The sequence below is a fragment of the Castor canadensis genome, chromosome 13 (assembly GCF_047511655.1).
Source record: "Castor canadensis chromosome 13, mCasCan1.hap1v2, whole genome shotgun sequence".
Lineage (NCBI taxonomy): Eukaryota > Metazoa > Chordata > Mammalia > Rodentia > Castoridae > Castor > Castor canadensis.
Window position 1 is genome coordinate 34,061,466 of NC_133398.1, and position 20,539 is coordinate 34,082,004.

General features: G+C 47.3%; 1 protein-coding gene across 1 annotated transcript in view; it reads right to left on the bottom strand.

The window, feature by feature from the left end:
* Nucleotides 1–20,539, bottom strand: part of Col15a1 (collagen type XV alpha 1 chain) — a 108,731-nt gene that overhangs the window by 68,776 nt on the left and 19,416 nt on the right. Inside the window, exon 3 of the mRNA XM_074051391.1 lies at nucleotides 373–920. Coding sequence (XP_073907492.1) covers nucleotides 373–920 — 548 coding nt within the window. The remainder of the gene's footprint in view (nucleotides 1–372; nucleotides 921–20,539) is intronic.

The following is a 20,539-nucleotide window of genomic DNA, read 5'->3' on the forward strand; positions in this document are numbered from 1 at the left end:
GTTACCCATATCCAAAGATAAAGTTATGTAAGAGTAACAAGCCTTACTCTTTTAAAATTGTGGGTTAAAACATACAAAATGCCCTCAGGTATCATACTTGGCTCTACAAATCCACAGGAAGGAGGTGTTTTTGTTTTTGGGGTTTTTTAAATCTCCCTGTTCAGACAAGAAAACACAGGGAAGATCAGAGGAGCCAGTACTAAAATCAGTAGGTGAAGTTGAAAATGGAGCACTGGACCTGGGTGTCAGGGCACCAGGCCTGAGGTTTTTCCCCCATAACATGCAAACCTTTATGAGGACATAAGAATTAAACAATAAATAATACTTTGTGCACGGGCTTCCCTAATCTGCCAGGCGGGGACTTGAACTCACTGTGAATCTCTCCAGTCCTGTGGCACCTGCATTGCCTATGAAGATCCCTGCACTGGACTCAAAAGTCAAAGGCCGGGAGGACCGCTGGAATAGGACATGGCTGTGCTCCTCACAGTCCATGAGAAGTGTCACTTCCTCATCCTGGACGATGACAGCAAAGCGGTTCCACCTGTTTGTCATCACTGGCACTGAGAAGACAGCAGCCTCATGGGACACGTGGGAGCCGGGCTCTGTGTAGTAGAAGACGACCTTCTGGTGGCCATCCTCCACACCCGCGAGCCGCAGGCCAAGGTAGATGACCTTCTGGAAGGCATCAGTAATGGCAAAGAGCACGCCACCCTGGGGGCTGCTGGGCTTCACTGCAGCGCTGACGGCAAAGTCCCTGAAGAAGGTGGGCGGGATGAGGGTCCTGGCTGGGCGACCCACGTTGGCACCAGGCCCAAAGCTGTAGGCTGGAAAACCACCATAGCCTGTGACAAAGGACACAGACGAGGGCAGTGGGACTCCAATGAGCTCTGTGAGGTCCAGATGGCTTTGGAAGGCCGACTCTGCGGGGAGGAAGAGAGGCCAGGTGTCAGTCACAGGTGAAATGGGATGATCTCTCAGAAGCCACAGGTTAGAAACTCCGGTTTCTAAACTGTTGCTCCTTACACTTTTTTTTTACAACACCCCCAATATGAAATGGATTTATATTTTTTCTTTTATTATTCATATGTGCATACAAGGCTTGGTTCATTTCTCCCCCCTGCCCCCACCTCCTCCCTTACCACCCACTCTGCCCCCTCCCTCTCCCCCCCACCCCCCCAATACCCAGCAGAAACTATTTTGCCCTTATTTCTAATTTTGTTGTAGAGAGAGTATAAGCAATAATAGGAAGGAACAAGGGTTTTTGCTGGTTGAGATAAGGATAGCTATACAGGGCATTGACTCACATTGATTTCCTGTGCGTGGGTGTTACCTTCTAGGTTAATTCTTTTTGATCTAACCTTTTCTCTAGTTCCTGGTCCCCTTTTCCTATTGGCCTCAGTTGCTTTTAAGGTATCTGCTTTAGTTTCTCTGCGTTACGGGCAACAAATGCTAGCTAATTTTTTAGGTGTTTTGCCTATCCTCACCCCTCCCTTGTGTGCTCTCGCTTTTATCATGTGCTCATAGTCCAATCCCATTGTTGTGTTTGCCCTTGATCTAATGTCCACATATGAGGGAGAACATACGATTTTTGGTCTTTTGGGCCAGGCTAACCTCACTCAAAATAATGTTCTCCAATTCCATCCATTTACCAGCGAATGATAACATTTCATTCTTCTTCATGGCTGCATAAAATTCCATTGTGTATAGATACCACATTTTCTTGATCCATTCATCAGTGGTGGGGCATCTTGGCTGTTTCCATAACTTGGCTATTGTGAATAGTGCCGCAATAAATATGGGTGTGCAGGTGCCTCTGGAGTAACCTGTGTCACAGTCTTTTGGGTATATCCCCAAGATCAAATGGTAGATCTTTTTTTTTGCTGGATCAAATGGTAGATCGATGTTTAGCTTTTTAAATAGCCTCCAAATTTTTTTCCAGAGTGGTTGTACTAGTCTACATTCCCACCAACAGTGTAAGAGGGTTCCTTTTTCCCCGCATCCTCGCCAACACCTGTTGTTGGTGGTGTTGCTAATGATGGCTGTTCTAACAGGGGTGAGGTGGAATCTTAGCATGGTTTTAATTTGCATTTCCTTTATTGCTAGAGATGGTGAGCATTTTTTCATGTGTTTTTTGGCCATGCAATGGATTTATAATCAACCCAACATCTGACTCTGGTAAAGCAGGGCATTGAATCTCAATACTCACCAGGCCCTTGAACATTTTTCCTGCCATTTAATTATCATTTTTCTCTTCTATTTTATTAAAACCATACTGGAAATGACCTACTAAATTGATTTTATTACTCGCTAATTCGTCAGGACCTACAATTTGGAAAGCATTTACAAACAACTGGAAGAATATTCTTCAAATATTTAATATTCCTGTAGTAACTGGGAGGTTCTTTGTGTGTGTGTGTAATATGAAACTGGATAGTTTGTTTTGAATGTGGTCTACTGGTTAAGTGCCTTGGAGTGCAGGGGGAAAGTAGGGACAGAGGGACGTGTTCCTAGAGCTCAGGACAATTGAAGTTTGCATCACCTTCATCACTCTTCACCATTGTCATCATGTCGTCATGGTCATTGTCATCATCCACTCCCCGAGCTCCTGCTCAGTCCCAGGCATTGCTCTGAGCTCTTCACACACTGTAGGTCATTTAACCCTCACAACCCCATAGGCTAGGGACTGCTATTCTCATTTTAAGAACACTGAGGCTTGGAGATGCTAACAAGTTTGCTCAAAAGTTCCACGCAGCACCTGACCCAAGTCTGTGCTCTTCACCAGCACCCACTGGGGGAGAATTGATAAGAGCTCCAGTGCAGTGACCTAAAAAGGACCCTGGGCTTGGGAGCTCTGGTTCTGCTGCCCATTGATCCCAGAGAAGGCAGCAGGTTAGTTGCAGTGACATACACACATTCATGACCTGACACCAAGGTACCAGAAGTGAGACAGGGAGTTAGGACCCAGGGAGAGGTGGACAAGTCTAGTGCAGCCTGGACATAAGCAACCCCTTTTGGCCTTCTTATGAAGCTGGATCCTGAGAAGTCAGCCAGGTGAAGCCTGGATTGAGTACGGATCAGGTCGAGCACTGTCCTCTCCTGCAGGCCAGAGGGGAGGGAAACTCACCTGGTGGCTGCCTGAGCTACAGCCAAAAGCCAAGGGCTCATGAGACCCTGAAGACCTGGGGACCTGGCAGGTTGGTCTCCAGAGAAGATCCAACCCACTCAAGGGCACCTCCAAGAAACACCCTACTGTAGAATCGACCTGTTTCTAGCTTGCCCTATGTCACTGACTTACTGGACATAACCTGTGACCTTGGGTGGGTCACCTAACCACTGCAAGGCTGAGGTTTTTCACTTACCCCAAGAGGAAACCTACAGAGGCTCCAAAAGAATGAGAGTGAGACCATCTGTCACCCCTAGTTAGTAATGGCAGTGATGCCACGTCTCTTTCTTACTCTTTATTTTTTAATACATCTACTGAGTAACCAAGACGCCTATTGCAGGGACTGTCACCCCACTATGCTGACATGGCTGCCTCTGTGCCCTTGAGCTCCCTACAAAGAACAGTAACTGGGGGTGAGGTTCAAGTGTAGAGTGCTTGCTTAGTTAGCACAAACCACTGAGTACAGCAAATAAAAATAAAAAAGGACAGAAAGTGCTGTGTTTTCATACCTGATTTTCTCAGTTCTCACAGTAACCCTGGGAACGAAATGCTATATCCCATTTTACAGATGAAAACCTGAGGTTTAGGATGATAAACTGCCTGGCTAGAGGTCACCTAGCCAGCGAGGAGCAGGAGGCTTTCGAGCCATGCTGGCCTAACTTCCAGTTTACTCAAAATCACAGCCTCACCAAGAGGAGGGGCCCTCTGAGGGGTCCTGGTGGGGCTCCAGCTAGCCTGCTGACCATGCCGACCACCCTTCAGCTGTGAGGAGGAGGGAGCTGAATCCCTGGAGGGGTCCAGGACCTCAAACTTCCCATGGAAGCCACATGGGACTTCTGTGCCCTACCCCACCCTATGCAGCACCCCCAAAGAAGGCTGCCCACAGCCAGCAGCTTCTCTCTCTCTCTTTTTCTCTCTCTCTACACACACACACACACACACACACACACAACCATCATGAAACCTGGTCACATAAAAAAGTATGAAGAATATGAGGCACTTAAATGGTTAAAAGGGCAAATCTTATATATATTTTACGACAATAAAAAGCAAGTTATTAGGCCATAGTGGTGTTGCGAGGATCAAATGAGACGTACAAGGTACAAGGCAAATGCCCAGAAAATGATGGTTAGCATTTACACCATTGTCATTAGCATTCTACTTTCAGGTTCAGAAAAGAATCTCTGAGGTCACCGGATACAACCTGTACCTAAGATGTGTCAACTGTGCCTTGTCCACTAGTCACACGTGACTATTGAACACTTGAAATGTGGGTCTTCCTGATTGAGATGTACTGTAAGCATAAAATGAAAACTGGATTTCAAAGACTGGGAATATAAAATATCTCACTAATAATTTTCATATTGCTTACATGTTGAAATGAAAATTGTTGGGTTAAATGTTATTTAAATTTTTTTTCTTTTATTCATATGTGCATACAATGTTTGGGTCATTTCTCCCCCCTTCCCTCCACACCCTCCCTTACCTCCCCTGCCCTTCCCTCTCCCCCGCCTCGCTACCAGGCAGAAACTATTTTGCCCTTATCTCTAATTTTGTTGTAGAGAGAGTATAAGCAATAATAGGAAGGAACAAGGGTTTTTGCTAGTTGAGATAAGGATAGCCATACAGGGCATTGACTTGCATTGCTTTCCTGTGCATGTGTGCTACCTTCTGAATTAATTCTTCTCGAACTAACCTTTTCTCTAGTTCCTGGTCCAATTCTCCTATTGGCCTCTGTCACTTTAAAGTATCTGCATTAGTTTCTCTGCATTGAGGGCAACAAATGCTATCCGTTTTTTGGGTGTCTAACCTATCCTCATACCTCCCTGTGTGCTCTCTCTTTATCATGTGATCAAAGTCCAATCCCCTTGTGTTTACCCTTGATCTAATGTCTGCATATGAGGGAGAACATACGATTTTTGGTCTTTTGGGCCAGGCTAACCTCACTCAGAATGATGTTCTCCAGTTCCATCCATTTATTTGTGAATGATAAGATTTCATTCTTCTTCATGGCGTCATAAAATTCCATTGAGTATAAATACCACATTTCTTAATCCATTTGTAAGTGGTGGGGCATCTTGGCTGTTTCCATAACTTGGCTATTGTGAATAGTGCTGCAACAAACATGGGTGTGCAGGTGCCTCTGGAGTAACCTGTGTCACAGTCTTTTGGGTATATCCCCAGGAGTGGGATTGCTGGATCATATGGCAGGTCTATGTTTAGATTTTTAAGAAGCCTCCAAATTTTTTTCCAGAGTGGTTGTACTAGTTTACATTCCCACCAGCAGTGTAAGAGGGTTCCTTTTTCCCCACATCCTCGCCAACACCTGTTGTTGGTGGTGTTGCTAATGATGGCTATTCTAACAGGGGTGAGGTGGAATCTTAGTGTGGTTTTAATTTGCATTTCCTTTATGACTAGAGATGGTGAGCATTTTTTCATGTGGTTTTTTTTGGCCATTTGAATTTCTTCTTTTGAGAAAGTTCTGTTTAGTTCACTTGTCCATTTCTTTATTGGTTCATTAATTTTGGGAGAATTTAGTTTTTTGAGTTCCCTATATATTCTGGTTATCAGTCCTTTGTCTGATGTGTAGCTGGCAAATATTTTCTCCCACTCTGTGGGTGGGCTCTTCAGTTTAGAGACATTTCTTTTGATGAACAGAAGCTTTTTAGTTTTATGAAGTCCCATTTATCTACGCTATCTCTTAGTTGATGAGCTGCTGGGGTTCCATTGAGAAAGTCCTTGCCTATATCTATAAGTTTCAAAGTATTTCCTACTCTTTCTTCTACCAACTTTAGAGTTTGGGGTCTGATATTAAGGTCTTTGATCCATTTTGAGTTAATATTGGTATAGGGTGATATACATGGATCTAGTTTCAGTTTTTTGCAGACTGCTAACCAGTTTTCCCAGCAGTTTTTGTTGAAGAGACTGTCTTTTCTCCATCGTATATTTTTAGTGCCTTTGTCAAAGACAAGTTGGTTATAGTTGTGTGGCTTCATATCTGGGTCCTGTATTCTGTTCCACTGGTCTTCATATCTGTTTTTGTGCCAGTACCATGCTATTTTTATTGCTATTGCTTTGTAATATAGTTTGAAGTCAGGTATTGTGATACCTCCAGCATTCTTCTTTTGACTGAGTATTGCCTTGGTTATTCGTGGCCTCTTGTGTTTCCATACAAATTTAAGGGTAGATTTTTCAATCTCTTTGATGAATGTCATTGGAATTTTGATGGGAATTGCATTAAACATGTAGATTACGTTTGGGAGTATAGACATTTTTACTATGTTGATTCTACCAATCCATGAGCATGGGAGATCTCTCCACTTTCTATAGTCTTCCTCAATCTCTTTCTTCAGAAGTTTATATTTTTCCTTGTAGAGGTCATTCACATCCTTTGTTAGGTTTACACCTAGGTATTTGATTTTTTTTGAGGCTGTTGTAAATGGAATTGTTTTCATATATTCTTTCTCAGTTTGTTCATTATTAGTGTATACAAATGCTAATGATTTTTCTATGTTGATTTTTATATCCTGCTACCTTGCTATAGCTATTGATGGTGTCTAGGAGCTTTTGAGTAGAGTTTTTTGGGTCTTTAAGGTATAGGATCATATCATCTGCAAATAGGGATATTTAAATGTTATTTAAATTTTTTGAAGAATAATATGAAGTGGTGCCCATCACTCCACTTAAAAAAGAAAATACCCATTTGTCTGAAGCTCTCCTGAACTCTCTTCACCCTGTCCCTCTGCCAGTCCCCCAGGGTCGCCACTCTTGGGACTTTGGTGTTTACCTCTCCCACACATTGATCTTTGTGTTCACTATTGTCACTAACAGAATGGTTATCACTGGACATGTTTCTAAACCTCACACAAATGTTGGCACGCTGCATGTATTCTTTTGGCACTGGCTTTTTTTCCCCCCTCATCAACATTGGAGTTTTCAGATTTATCCTTGCTGGCATATACAACTTTGGTCTGGTATTTTCACAATAGTGTACTATGGTATAAATGAGTCACAATGGATTGATTTACTTTGTTGATGATAGAGAGAGAGGTTTCCATCGTTACTAACCATATTGCTAAGGACTTCCTTATACTTCCCTCCTTGTGCTTACCTATGCAGGTAATCCCATCACCTGCAGATGGATTTATCAGACAATAGGAGTCTGTGGGCCTACACCTCTGTGTATGCTGCTAAACTGATCTCAGAAGCAGTGGGGCCTCTGTGCCAGCCCATGAGCAGCCTATGCTTGCTAGCAGTTAGGGCAGGCAGAGAGATGCAATTTGGAGAGGTCCATGGGATTTCTCAATTGTACTGGCAATGTTTAGTTTTTAAACCAAGTGATATTCTAAAGAAGTAGTATTTATTGTATTATTCTTTACAACAAATTTCATGGAAATATTTAATAATTTTTATGAAAATAACTACCCCTTGTCAGCAGAAGAGCACATCTGATCACGTTTGGTGCCAGGCTCCAAAGCCTTCTGTGGCTTCCCATGGCCCTTAGAGAACCGGCTGATAGGGCTGCAAGGCCTGGCTTGAGAGTCTTTGTGTTCTGGACCCAACCACACAGCCCAGTGCTCGACATGCCCCAGCACAGTCCCCAGAGGGCCCTACGCCATCTCTACCATAAATGTCTCCCCACTGCTGTCTACCCCATCCCACCATAAAATAATATAATAAAATAATATAATACAATAAAATAATAAAAGCGGTATTTTGCCAGAATAACTCTTGTTCCTCATTCAGGACTAGCCCAGGCCTCCCCTCTCCTGAAATCCCTTGTGTCACCCATACCCTCACCTCCCTGAGGTATGAGAGGCTTCTCAATGCACTCTGGGGTCTCATCATATCCTCCAGCACACTGCGTATCACTGTTGGGCCACTCGTTTCTCTCCCCATTGGACCACAAGGACAAACACTTCACCATTCACTGCTGTGTTCCAAGTGCCCAGCCCAGGGCAGATGGACAGATGGATGGATGGATAGATGAATACAATCCCATCACTTACCAAACACTAAACTGAGGTGAATAGAGGAAAAGTGGCTGATAGCCATGAACTCAGGTTTGAATCTCAGTAGAATACTTTTCCTCTCTAGTTTGCAACTTGCTTTGAAACAAGCACGTTTAATTTTAAGCAATTTGGGTTTAGTGCTCAAACCCCAGAATGCATAAGTTAAAAGACTGACAAATTTGGTATATTTTGACTATAAAGAAAGTCCTCCATAGCAAAAAAAAATCATAATAATGATAATTCCCACAATGTCAAATAAAAGCCAAAAGCTGGGAGAAAGTTTGCCATATATATCATAGACAACAAAGCCATTTCACTAATATTCAAAGGAAATGAATAAGCAACAACCCAACAGAAAAGAGGGCAAAGAACAGGAAATTCTACCCACAGTAAAAGAAATGAAAATGGCTTTTAAATATATGAGAATATTTGACCTCATGTATAATGAGAGAAATATAAGATAAGATTACAAAGAGATACCAATTCCCTATCAGATTGGCAGTGATGAGAATGTTGGCTAATCTGCTATGCTGGCAGGGAGCTGAGGCAGCAGGAGGCCTCCATGCCTTGCTAGTGGGAGCATAATTTGTGTTACATCTGTGGGAGGACATCTGCAATGTTTATCAAACGTACAAATGCACATGTCTGCTTTGACCCAGAAGCTATATTGCTATGATTTTTAAACAAAGTTACATAAGCAAAACATAAAGCATCATGAAAGACTATCATTATAGCACTGTTTAAAATTTACCTAAATGTCCACCTTTGGAAATGGCTAAGTGAATAATAAAATATGATATATTCATACAGGCAAATACAATGTAGCCTTTCCAAGATGTTATTCCTTATGTAGTAAGGTGAAGCATTCAACAAACTGTATTAAGAAAAACATAATAAAAAGTAAGAATGGAATAGCTATCAATTGTAAATAAATATATATTAGCATATATTAAATATGTAAACTATATTTAAATACACAGTCGTGTGCCATATGACAATGCTTTGGTCAATGGTGACCCGCATAGATGAAGTAGTCCTTAAGATTACGTTGCCTAGCAACATTGAAGTTGTCTTAGTTGAAGGACACTCTGTGATGTTCCCATGATGATGACATGGACAAAGGATGCACTCTCAGAATGCATCCCCTCATTAATCAATGTATGATTATGCATTGATTAATATATTAGAACATATTAGAACATCTCTAGAAGGATACACAGGAAACAGGGCTAGAGATTGTCTCCAGGGAAGGGAGCAGAAGCTGGGGGATGGGAGGCTTGCATTTCACCCTTTCATGCTTTTTCAATATTATACCATGTGCATAGGATGAAAATAAGGACATTTACATATTTTAAAACATTAACTCCTTGCATCTGCTTTTAGAAATGTAAAAATACATTCTTGTTTTCCTCACTCAGATAGAGTACATCTTTATAAAGAAAGAAAAAAAAGGAGAAAAGAGAAGGAAAGCCAATACCCCACTAAGATTTCTTTTCTCTCCTCCACAGTCCAGAGAGAAAAACAAAACTGAGCCAGGATTGCTGTGCTTTCTCCTTCCTCTATCTGATCTAGTAAACAGCTCTTCCTCCAGCTCCCTTTTCTGACTGAGGACCAGAGGGAAAGCCCTTTCTGGCAGGATTCTGCAGGTCTAGGGAATTCCTGCCCTTGGCCCTGACTCTATGTAGCATGTATCACTTCATTTCTCAGAGCTGTCAGGTCCACAGTCTTGGGAGCTCCTTGAGTGTTGGAGCTGGGTCTACACTCCCTGTCTCCCGGGACTCAGCCCTGGTCCTCAGCAAGTGCTCAGAACCTGTTTACCAGCTGAACCAAATTCCAGGGGTAACTGGTAACTCTAGAGTAAAAGGGCCAGAGGCTCACATGTTGTGGTTTGTTCCCAAGTGATATCCCTAGGGGTTCCGGGTTCAGGTGGGGATTCTGGGGATGCAGGGGAAGGGGTTAAGAGGGTCCCACTCAGAAAGTTGTTTTAACCAACCCGACTGCCCAGGTTTGGTACATCCATCTGGGGAATTCCTAGTCCCAGGAGTCTGCTTTATTAAAAATTCATAGATCTATCCAACCTCCTTGTTTTATAGGCAATGAATCTATGGTCAGGAGACACAGCCAGGAGGCAGCAGGTGAGCAGCTGAGTTGGGATAGACAGAGACCTGAAATCACAAGTGCCCAGAGCTAGTGCCTCCCATGACCCCTGGTGCCAGTTCTTCCAGGTCAGAGTCTCTGCCCTTTACCAAGTGCATAGCCTTTGTGCCAATGACCTCCTGGTGATGTAGGGACATTCCTGCCCACCTCCCATGTGGGTTCAAATGAGAAGACAATGGGAACTGCTCAACAAATTTTAGCGATTGGCTTGTGATTTGATTTAAAGGTATAAATTTAGCAAAAACCAAAGTCTGCAAGGTCTTCCTCAGCAGCCCCACCCTGCTGCCCAGGCCCCGGAGGCCTCAGATGTGCGAGAGGACAAGTATACGGGCACTGGGCCACAGGCCTTGTTTCCACTGGTTCAGCGATAGGGGAAGCCAGGCCACGTACCCAGAGGAAGCCCAAGTCATCCAGCCCTGCTCTCAGCAACTGCACCTCCCTCCACATGCATTGTCCCACGGTGCTGTGGCAGGGAGCGACCCCTGACCTGGAGTGACCCATGCTCAGAGCTGCGCCTGGGCCTGCTGGCTCATTTTCCCCTGGCCTGGTCTCCAACAGAAGGGCCACCTGCTCCGGCAGCCACCAGGGAAGGGAGGAGAAGCCAGGCTGCCAAGAGAAACAGCCTCAGCAACTTAGTCCATGGACTTGTCCTGGGATGGCTTTGTGCTGGAGTGAAGGAGGAGGGAGGAGGTCACAGCTGGTGGGAAAACACTTGTCCATCCTGGAGGAGCAAGACCTGGGGGGCTGGGGCACTGCTGGTGAGGGCTGTCATGGAACTCTCCATCCTCAGAGGGGACCCACACTCTACACAGATTATAATAATGCACCTCACAGGATAATTGTGTGCCTTGAGTAAAACAATACACCTAAAACGTTTTGTACACAACATAGGTAACAAGTATTAGCTAGCAAATCTCTATTATCTTTATTTTGCTGTTTCACCACACAATTGTTATGCAGAAAAAGTTCAAGTCCCAGCTCTGCCCTTGATGCTGTCTGTGCACCTGGACACACTGCTCCACATCTCTAACTTCAGTTTTCCCCTGTGCATGGAGTTAGACAAGATGGACGCTCAGAGCTGTATCTGGGGTAATATATTCTATTTATAGTCACTGTCTTTGAGAAACTTCTGGGGCTAAGTCTAGCTCAGTCTTACTCTTTCACTTCATTAGTGCACACGGAGAGCTTCATTTCCCATGGCAGTTTTTAACTTTTCTAATTCATGAATTTGGTAATGCTTACAGAGCCTGGCCTGAGGATAATATTGAAAGTATGGAAAACTGAACCCAGAATATGCATCATCAAGACAGTCACTGTTTAGGTTACTGTTAGACGTGACCCATTCATGTTTTTCACAAGTTCCAAAGTCTTCAATGGCTCCCCAGTGCCTTCGGTATAAGTTAAAATTCCATTCAAGACACTCCTGCTTCATCTCCTCATTCCCACCTCCCTGCCTGTTTTTGTCTTCATTCACACTGTTTCTTCTATTAATACTCCCCTTCTCTAGCTTCTCACAGATGAATCTTTCCAGGCTCACTAGGTTACACCACAATATACGAAAGCCCCATGCCCACCCTGTAAAGAGGGCCACAGGCTCACACCTTGCTTCAAACTCCCACATAGGAGCTTGGCACCAGTAGGCGCTCAGCAATGTGGCAGGAAGGAGAGGGGAAGACAGACACAGCTGGGCCTCACTCCTGTGGAATCTTTGCTTCTGACTCCGTGGCACAGGGAGGAGACATCAGGCAACTTTAAAAATGGACTAGCAGAGGAAAATCTGAGCAGTCACTGCAGGGTGCCACTTTCCTCCCAAGGGTCCAAAGCCAGTTCCCATGGAAACCTGGGCAGGATCCCAGCACTGAAGAAACAACAGGGCAGGGTTCCTGGTTTTCTTCCAGATGACAGAGACCTGGCCAGAGAAGGGAAGGAACAGGAATCCTCACCTCTCCTCCTCCTCCTTTCTGCCACCTCCCCTTTCCGACTTGGCCTCGGTTTCCCCTTCCCAACGATGGGCTGTGGGGTCCGGAAGCGTGTCGCGGGCTGGCTTGGGCTTTGGAGCCTTGCCTCCCTAGGGAACTGTATCTAGCTTTGCAAAGCTGTATCACACAGATGATCATCTGGGCCCTGAGCCCTGGGCTCGCGCTTGTCAGCATTTCAGGCCCCAAGAGGCTAAGGCGAGTTCCTCTGGCACCGGGTCAACACCAGCTGGGGCTGCAGGGCAGTTCCGAGCTCCCAGCGGGAGCCAGGCGAGGAGCGGAGGACACCCCGCTGCCGGGCGCGGCAGCGGCCCCTAGCGGCCTCGCGGGGATCTGCGCCTCCGCCCAAGGCAAAGAAGGGTTTCTGCCAGGGGTGAGGGACACCGAGAGTGCCTGGAGAAACGGGGACCAGAGATCCCAATAACACACTCATGACCCGGATCAGGAAAGGACCCAAAAGAGCAGGTCTAAGGTCCTGCAGTGAGCTGTGGGCAAGCCAGACACCTGGCCAGAACCCAGAAGCTTGGTCCCCATCTTCTGTGCCTTCCCTACATCTGGGGAAGGTCAAAGGCGTCCTTCCCCATGTCTCTCTCATTCCCGCCCATGCCTAGGAACACCAATGTCACCCTTTTAATGGCTTCACTATGGCCAGTGTATCCCCACTGAGGCCAGGGCTCAGGGTCCATCATGATGTCTGGTGGCCAATAGGCTAAGAGCATAAAGGGTAAGGGGGGGATGACAGTCCTCAGGATCCCAGCAAAGGCTCTCTAGCCCAGAATTCCCTGAACTCAGCCTGGGGACACAAGGTAGTCTTCAGTAATCCTCCTCAGCTGCCCACAGCCTGAGCTGGGGAGTCCCAGGGAATCCTATGATCCCTTCTCACTACCCCATCTCAGGCCATTCCACTTGGGAGCATGACCTTCCCACAACTTCTCAGAACTTCTGGACACCCCTACAGAGAGCTGTCCTGAGGACTCAGGTGTGACCAAGTTTGACCTCCTGACACATGGCTTCGCTTCCTTCCACTTGTCCAGACAGCCAAGGACTATGGGAGTTCGGCGAGTCACAGAGTGCAGCTCACCCCCTGGAGACAGAGTGTACTCACGCATACCCATTCAAGGTCATCTGGCTTCTGCTGCTACATCTCCTCAGCTGGACAGCTTACTCCATGCCCGACAACCCTGACCGTGACAGGACAGCTTGAAGACTTTAGGGTTCTTTCTCATGTTGAACTGAGCCCTATCTCCCTGTGACTTCCACCCCTTGCCTGGGCCCAGCTCTGCTCTCTGGGACCACACACAAGTTGGCCTTTAACATCGATTTCTTGACTTTTCAGATGTCACACAGGGCAGTGGAAGAGGCCTCGACCTGTGAGGCAGACTCTAGCACCAACTCGGCATAGGGTCCTTTTGCCTATTGGCTTCAATATTGCAAAACTAGAGTCTGGGACTAAATGTTTTCCCAAGGTCTTTGCCAGGTCTGTGAGCCTCCAATTCCACGTCCTCCTTGTCTGTTTCTAGTTTTTCTAGCCACCCTTGACAACTGGTTTCTTCAAGCCTGGAAGGAATGACTTCTACGGGGACGAGAACAAACCCAGCCCTCCTCACAGAGCTTCTCATCTCTGGACAGCGCAGCCTGGCCAAGGGCAGGAGCGCCTTGCCTGGGGAAATGTCACAGCTCTGCCTGTGAGGAAACTGCCTCAGCCAGGCCGCAGTCTCCAGGGGCCCAGGCGCTACCTGACGCCCTTCGTGAGGGCGGTGAACACAGCCCACTTCATGCCGCTCAGCCTCCGTCTGCACCCAGCAAAGAGCAAGAGGTTCTTAGAAAAACCTACCACCCAAAACATTTCTTAGAAGAAGAATTATTTCCCCGCCAGGGAAAAATCTTGGACCAATTTAGAAAAGAGACCTGGCTAGGCAACAATCAAAGACCCCATTTTTCTGAATTACAGAAGAGCATTTTTCTACATGTAAACTTAGAACGCCTCCTTCTCTTTTCCGGTTTTCATATATAGCAGAGGAATTTTCCTGCTCAATGAAGTTACTGTGTGAGCACTCCCTCAAGCTCGCTTTCTCTCTCTCTCTCTCTCTCTCTCTCTCTCTCTCTCTCTCTCTCTCTCTCTCTCTGTCCTTCACCCTAAGCCAAGGAGAGGGTTTTTAGAGGAGTGTGGAGCTGGGTTCCAGGGCCACAGTTTGGTTCCCTGGTGAGCAGCTGGAAGAAGTCCTTACCTGGCCAACACCCTGTCAGCTTCCAAAACATCCTCTCACCTGTTCCTCCACCAGGAGGCAAGCAAGGCAGTAAGCATCCTTTTGTTTCCCAGGGGAGAGAATCAAGCCCCAAAGAGAGGAGGCAACCCACTCAGGGTGCCAGGGGTATCAGGACCAGCACTGTGCCCTGAAGCCAGCTCGGCCCACTGAAGCCCACTGCCCCTGGCTTTCCTGTGCCTGTCCCCAGTACAGCTGCCACCTCCCATCACTCCCACCCACCTGGACACCTTCTCCCTCTGTATCCCAGTGGCCAATACCCTGTCCTCTTACAGGACTCTACATGGGCACCTGTTCATGGACTGTGGCAGCTCAGTCCCCAGCACAGAGCCTGGCAAGGGTGACCTGCAAATGAACTGTATGACAAGATACAATGTGATCCGCAGCTGCAGTTTGCTGTCCTTTGCTCTATGGTGAGCCCCCGCTCAAAGAGCTTCCCATGCTGACCCTGCCGTGTCCACTTTACAGGTTAGAGAAAAGAGGCTTGGGCAAGTTAAACTACTGTTCCAAGACCATGAGGTCAATGAATGATTGGAGGTAGGATTCAAATGGGAGCAGGCAGGATGGCAAGGTGCAAAGGCTCCAGCCCTTGCCACGCAGAGCCCGCAAAGAGCACTGAAGAAGTTGGAGGCCTGCTCCTCCTGTTTGGCCCCAGGAAGCAGAGTCTCCAAGGACTGGCCTGCTGACAGCCTGTCCCAGCTGACTGCCACAAATAAGGATTAACTGCCTGGGCTTTGGCATCAGCCTGATCTGGATTGAGTCCTCAGTCTGCCACTAATGGTGTGACCTTGGCCAACCCCCTTCACCTCTCACCTAAAATGAGTCCCAATCAGTACAGTGGAGCAGCCATAGGACCTGACTCACAGAGTCGTGAGAACTGGTGGCACAGTGAGGAATGTGCTTAGCACAGTGCCTGCACTTGGTCCAGTGGGAGGGAGTCTAAGCAAACTTGACCGGGTGCTGATGAGAGCCAGGTGCTCCCAACTCTCAGCATGCAGCATCCCAGTTTGGCCTCACAAACACCCTCCATCTGTGAGCCATTAAAGAATTCATATAATTGGGTAAATAGGGTCAGGGAGCAAAGAACTCAGAGTTCAGCCTGAAGAGAGCAGGTATGACTCCCTCATTCCGTGACCTGGACCTGTTCGCCAACACCCCTGATGCATCCATGCATACACACATACACACAAACACATGCACACACTAACCCCTCCATCATCAGGATAAGAACTGTATCAGAGTCTCAGGAAGTGTGTCATGGGCTGTGCAGTCTTGTTGGAATGGTGGCCTTTGATCCCTTCCTCCACCTCTCACCTCTCTTCTGGAACCTGGATACAAAGCCACCCCAGCAACCATGTGGCACAATGAAGGCTGGCAGGTGTGGGCAGGTGTGAGCTGCCATGGGTTCAGGGAAGTTTGCAGTCAACTCCTTTCGGTATATGGACTTTCCTTTTCCACTTGGGGAACAAAGACTCTTTGAGCAAGTGTGGAGGGCCTTGATTCCTGAGGATGACGCCAGCTAAAATGAGTCACCACCTCATCCACAAGGCAGCTCTGGAGGGCTCGGCTTCGGGCTCTGCCAGAAAACACGTGGAAAATAGCTCAGAAGAGAAGGGGCCTGTCAAGGGTCAGGAGGCGTGTGGATGGGAACACGCAGAGGCCTGCTGGCAGCGGGCACCAAGTCTCAGCATCTGAAGGGGATGCAGACCCTGCTGGCAGGGAGGCAGGCCCAGGGCGCACGTCTGAACCTGAGGGTTTCCAAAGGCATTCCCAGGACAGTATGGGAAAGGAGGGGTGTGGAGGAGGTCACCAGTGGGAGGAGCCTGCCCCTCGGTGTTGTGACACACACACAGGCTGGCTCATATACATTCACATGTGCTCACATACAATCGTACAGAGTCCCCAGAGATGCTGGTTCGGCTGGCTCAGGTGTGGCCTGAACACAGGGAGGTTGTACAAGCTCTCCAGTGAGGCCCTGATTCTTCATCAACCCCATTCTTACTGCTCCCAATTCACAGATGCGGAATTTATATAATTTGACCAATGGCACAGCAACTTGAAACCCTCACCTGCTTCAAGTCTCCCTCTTTTACTCTTCTGGATGGCACTTAAATCTGAGGCTACCTCCTCCAGGAAGCATGCCCTGATCGTCTCAGCCCTCAGACCCTTCTGCCTCTCGATTCCATTGCCTTGACTGTGACGCAACATCGCTCATAGCATTAACACTGAACACCTCCCTCCCAGCCAGGAGCTGGCTCTGTGGACAGCAGTGAGAGGCAATCTCTCATAAGGGCTTTGTCTTCTGACAGGGTCTGAGAAGGCAGGAGGTTCTTATCCTGGAGACACTGGGCAGCCACTGTTCTCATCTTGGCTGACCTGGCTTTTTTTTTTTTTTTTCAGAGTTTGAAGAAGGATCTTTGAGCTGCCTGGTATCATAGCAAAAGATTCAGCCAGCTCTGTATTCAAATCCTGGCTCTGCCTTTAAAAGTTGTGCAACTTCGGACAAGACACTTTACCTATCTGAACTTCCATTTCTACATCTGTAATAGAAGAATAATATCACCTGCTTCAGGAGAGAGTTTTGAGAACGACCTCAGAGATTAATAACCTTGCAATAAGAGACATTAAACACTGAGCAGAGAGTGTACCAAAAGCATACATTTATTGTCAATATCAGCCTTCTTTTCTCGCCCTTGAAATACTGTCTAGAATTGCTATAAGCCAGGCATTGGTGGTTCACGCCTGTAATCCTAGCAGCTCAGGAGGCACAGATCAGCAGGATCATGGTTCAAAGCCAGTCTGTGCAAATAGTTCATGAGAACCTATCTTGAAAATACCCAACATACACACAAAAAAAGGGCTGGTGGAGTGGCTCAGGTGGTAGAGGGCCTGCCTGTCTAATAAGCATGAGGCCCACCAAAAACAAATAATACCACCAAAAAAAATTAAATCTGAAAACAGAATCTGAGAAAAAAAATTTAATGAAAAAAGAAAGGTGGCTTTGTGCAATTTTCCCTCTGGGCCCTGTTTTTTCACCCACAAAGTGAGGTGTCAGAACTTCCCTCACTAGGTCACAGCGAGGGCCAAACATGGCTCTGAATGTGAGAATTAACATAGAGGGTTTCAGACCAGGTCTGCGGGTGGGGAGTGGTGTTTTTCTGACTAGGGAAATTCAGACATGCAGAAATGCTGTAAGATGGCAGAGTCTCCGCCTGGCCTGCCTGGGTCGTCTTGAGTCACAACGGCCTGCCCAACAGTGGAAACTGGGAGTCAGAGTTACCTCCTTCCTCTCAGGCAGAAGGCTATGGGCCAGGCCCATCTACAGGTGATGGACAAAATGACACAATGCAACAATAATAGCCCACGATCCCTAGAGTGGGCTCAACAGGACCCGAAAGGATATGGCCACACATAATGCCTGTAATTCCTTATCTAGAAAGTGTCTTAGCTATAAGATCTTAAGGAGAGCTTCCTGGTTTAGCTGAATGGGTCCAAAATCCAATGGCAAACGTCCTTATAAGACACACACAGGGGATTTGACAGAAGAGGAGAAGCCACATGGCCACGGAAGCAGAGATTAGAGTGATGCAGCCACAAGTCCAAGATGGCTGGCAGCCACCGGAATGGGAAGAGGCAGGAACTGGATCCTCTCCTAAATCCCTGGCAGGTAGGGTGGCCCTGCCACACTGAGATTCAGGCCTCTGGAGTGCTACAAGAATAAATCACTGTTGTTTTAAACCACTCGATTGTGCTATTCATTACAGCAGCCCAGCAAATTCATCATTCCCTGAATAACCCACCTGGGCTGGGTTATTCGATACTCACAAAAGCCCAGTGATCACTTCTGGTTTGGAGATAAGAAGATGGAGGTGCAGAGGATTTGACCACACAGTTAACAAGTGGCAGAGGCAGGGTCTGGACCCTGACAGTCTGGGCTTCAGACTCCACAGTCCATCTGCTTATCCATGATGCCATGGGGTCTCAAAGGGTGGGGCCTGGAGAGCAGCAGGGGCAGAGGACTTACTAGAGACACGAGGCCTCTACATCTACTCCAGGACTGCTCCATCAGAAACTCTGGGGTGGGGCCTATGTTCTGTGTTTTAACCAGCTTTGCAGGCATCTGACACACACTCAAGTTAGGCCGGCTGTGCCACTGAAGCTAGGGTGGCATCCAATGTCCGATGGTAGGAAAGCAGGGAGCAGGAGACAGGAGTGGGCAGGCAGCAGTGGAGATGTTCTCTTCAAGGGCCAGAGACCCAGCATGGGCTCAGGGGCGGCCACTGCTACTAGGAGATAGATCAGGGAAGGGTCCCAGGCCTAATGGACAAGATGGGAGTGACTCCCCAGCCAGGCTGATGGCAGGCTGAGGCCCTGAGTGACTGTAGCCCATGGATAAGAAACTGGAATGTCTTATCTGCTGTGTGGCCCCCACTGAGGGGAGGAGGCTGACCAGCAGGAAGCCCATCCACAGCATTCTGGAATGTAAGTGGCTTGGAAAGAGGCCTGGAACCTGCAACCGCTGGGCCTGGATATGTTGGGCTAGGGTTCTACAGCCCAAGGAAACTTGTGGCTTCCCAGGTGCTGCCCCCAACAAAGGTTCCCCACCTTCTGGAGGGGCCCGCAGGACCTCCTTTCTTGCCTCCCCCATCTCCTTCACCCCACATTGGGCTTGGGGGTCTGAAGACTCCAGGGAAGGCCACTTCAGCTGCACTGGGAAGTGGCCTTCCACTCACCACAGGACTCCAGCACATCTACAAACGACTCTGACCATCCCTGGGAACAACTCTTCCCCATTCCCTAGCTTGCCTAGGAATCCCAGTTTCTCACTACTGTGTGCATTTGCTGGAGTCCTCCACTGGCCCGCAAGCACTTCAAGGGATAGACAGCATGTTTTGTTTGTCTTTCCATCTCCCAACTTCACCCCCACCTTCCTAACCCAGGGCCTGGCCGGGGTTGTCAAAAGTTGAAGATTTGATGAATGAATGAATGAATGTGTGAGCAAATGAAGGAGCTTAGTAGATTCTGGACAAGACTGTATGCCCATCCTGCCACATCCTATTTATTATCATCAGTCATAAAGAACTCTCATGACACCAGCTACTTGGAGAGGGAGGTAGGAAGATCACGGTTCAAGGCCAGCTCAGGCAAAAAGTTAGCCAGACCATATGTCATAAAACAAGTCATGCATGATGTCACACACCTTTATCACAGCTACTCAGGAGGCACAGGTAAGAGGATCATGGTCCAAGGGTGGCCAGGCAAAATGTAAGACCGATCTAAAAAATAAACTAAAAGGACATGGCTATTAATGTAATATTAATAGCCACAGGGAGGTTTGTTGTTGTCTCTTCAGAGGGCTATAATCCCACCCTTTCAGCTGACCCAAAGTAGGAAGGCTCGAAAGATGCAGCCTTCTGCAAAATGTCTGCCCTTGGCTCTCACCCACAACTGAGCTGGGTGTGCCTCTCTGAGGCACACTGGCTTCTCAGACTTCAGACGGAATTCCAGCCACTTCCATCTTCCCCCTCTAAAACAAGGGTCTAGGTTGGGCCTGTGAATAACAGAAGCCTCCCCTGCTCTGTGACAGACTGACAGGTTCTTGAGGTTTGGCTGGAAGCCCCCAGGGAGTCTGTCCTGGCCCATCTGGGTGTTGAAGCAGGAGGTAAGGCCCCAGGAGCCAGAAAAGTGAGATCCCTGGTCCTCCTGCATGGATGAGGCCCCACCTCTATGAGCTGAGCACTGAGAGTAGGAAGGGCATGGAGTGGTAGGAGGAGCTTGAAAAAACTGTGCTTCTGGAGCTTTCTCTCTGAGTCTCACTAAGCCCCTCAAGTGAAGCATGTGTCCTGGGTGTTTCTTGAATTCTCTGGCATACTTGATGCTACATGGCCAACAAATCTCTAAGGAATTGCTATCCACAGGCCTCACAGCTGTCATAATTCACATGATCCTAGCCCCTAGGGAACACAG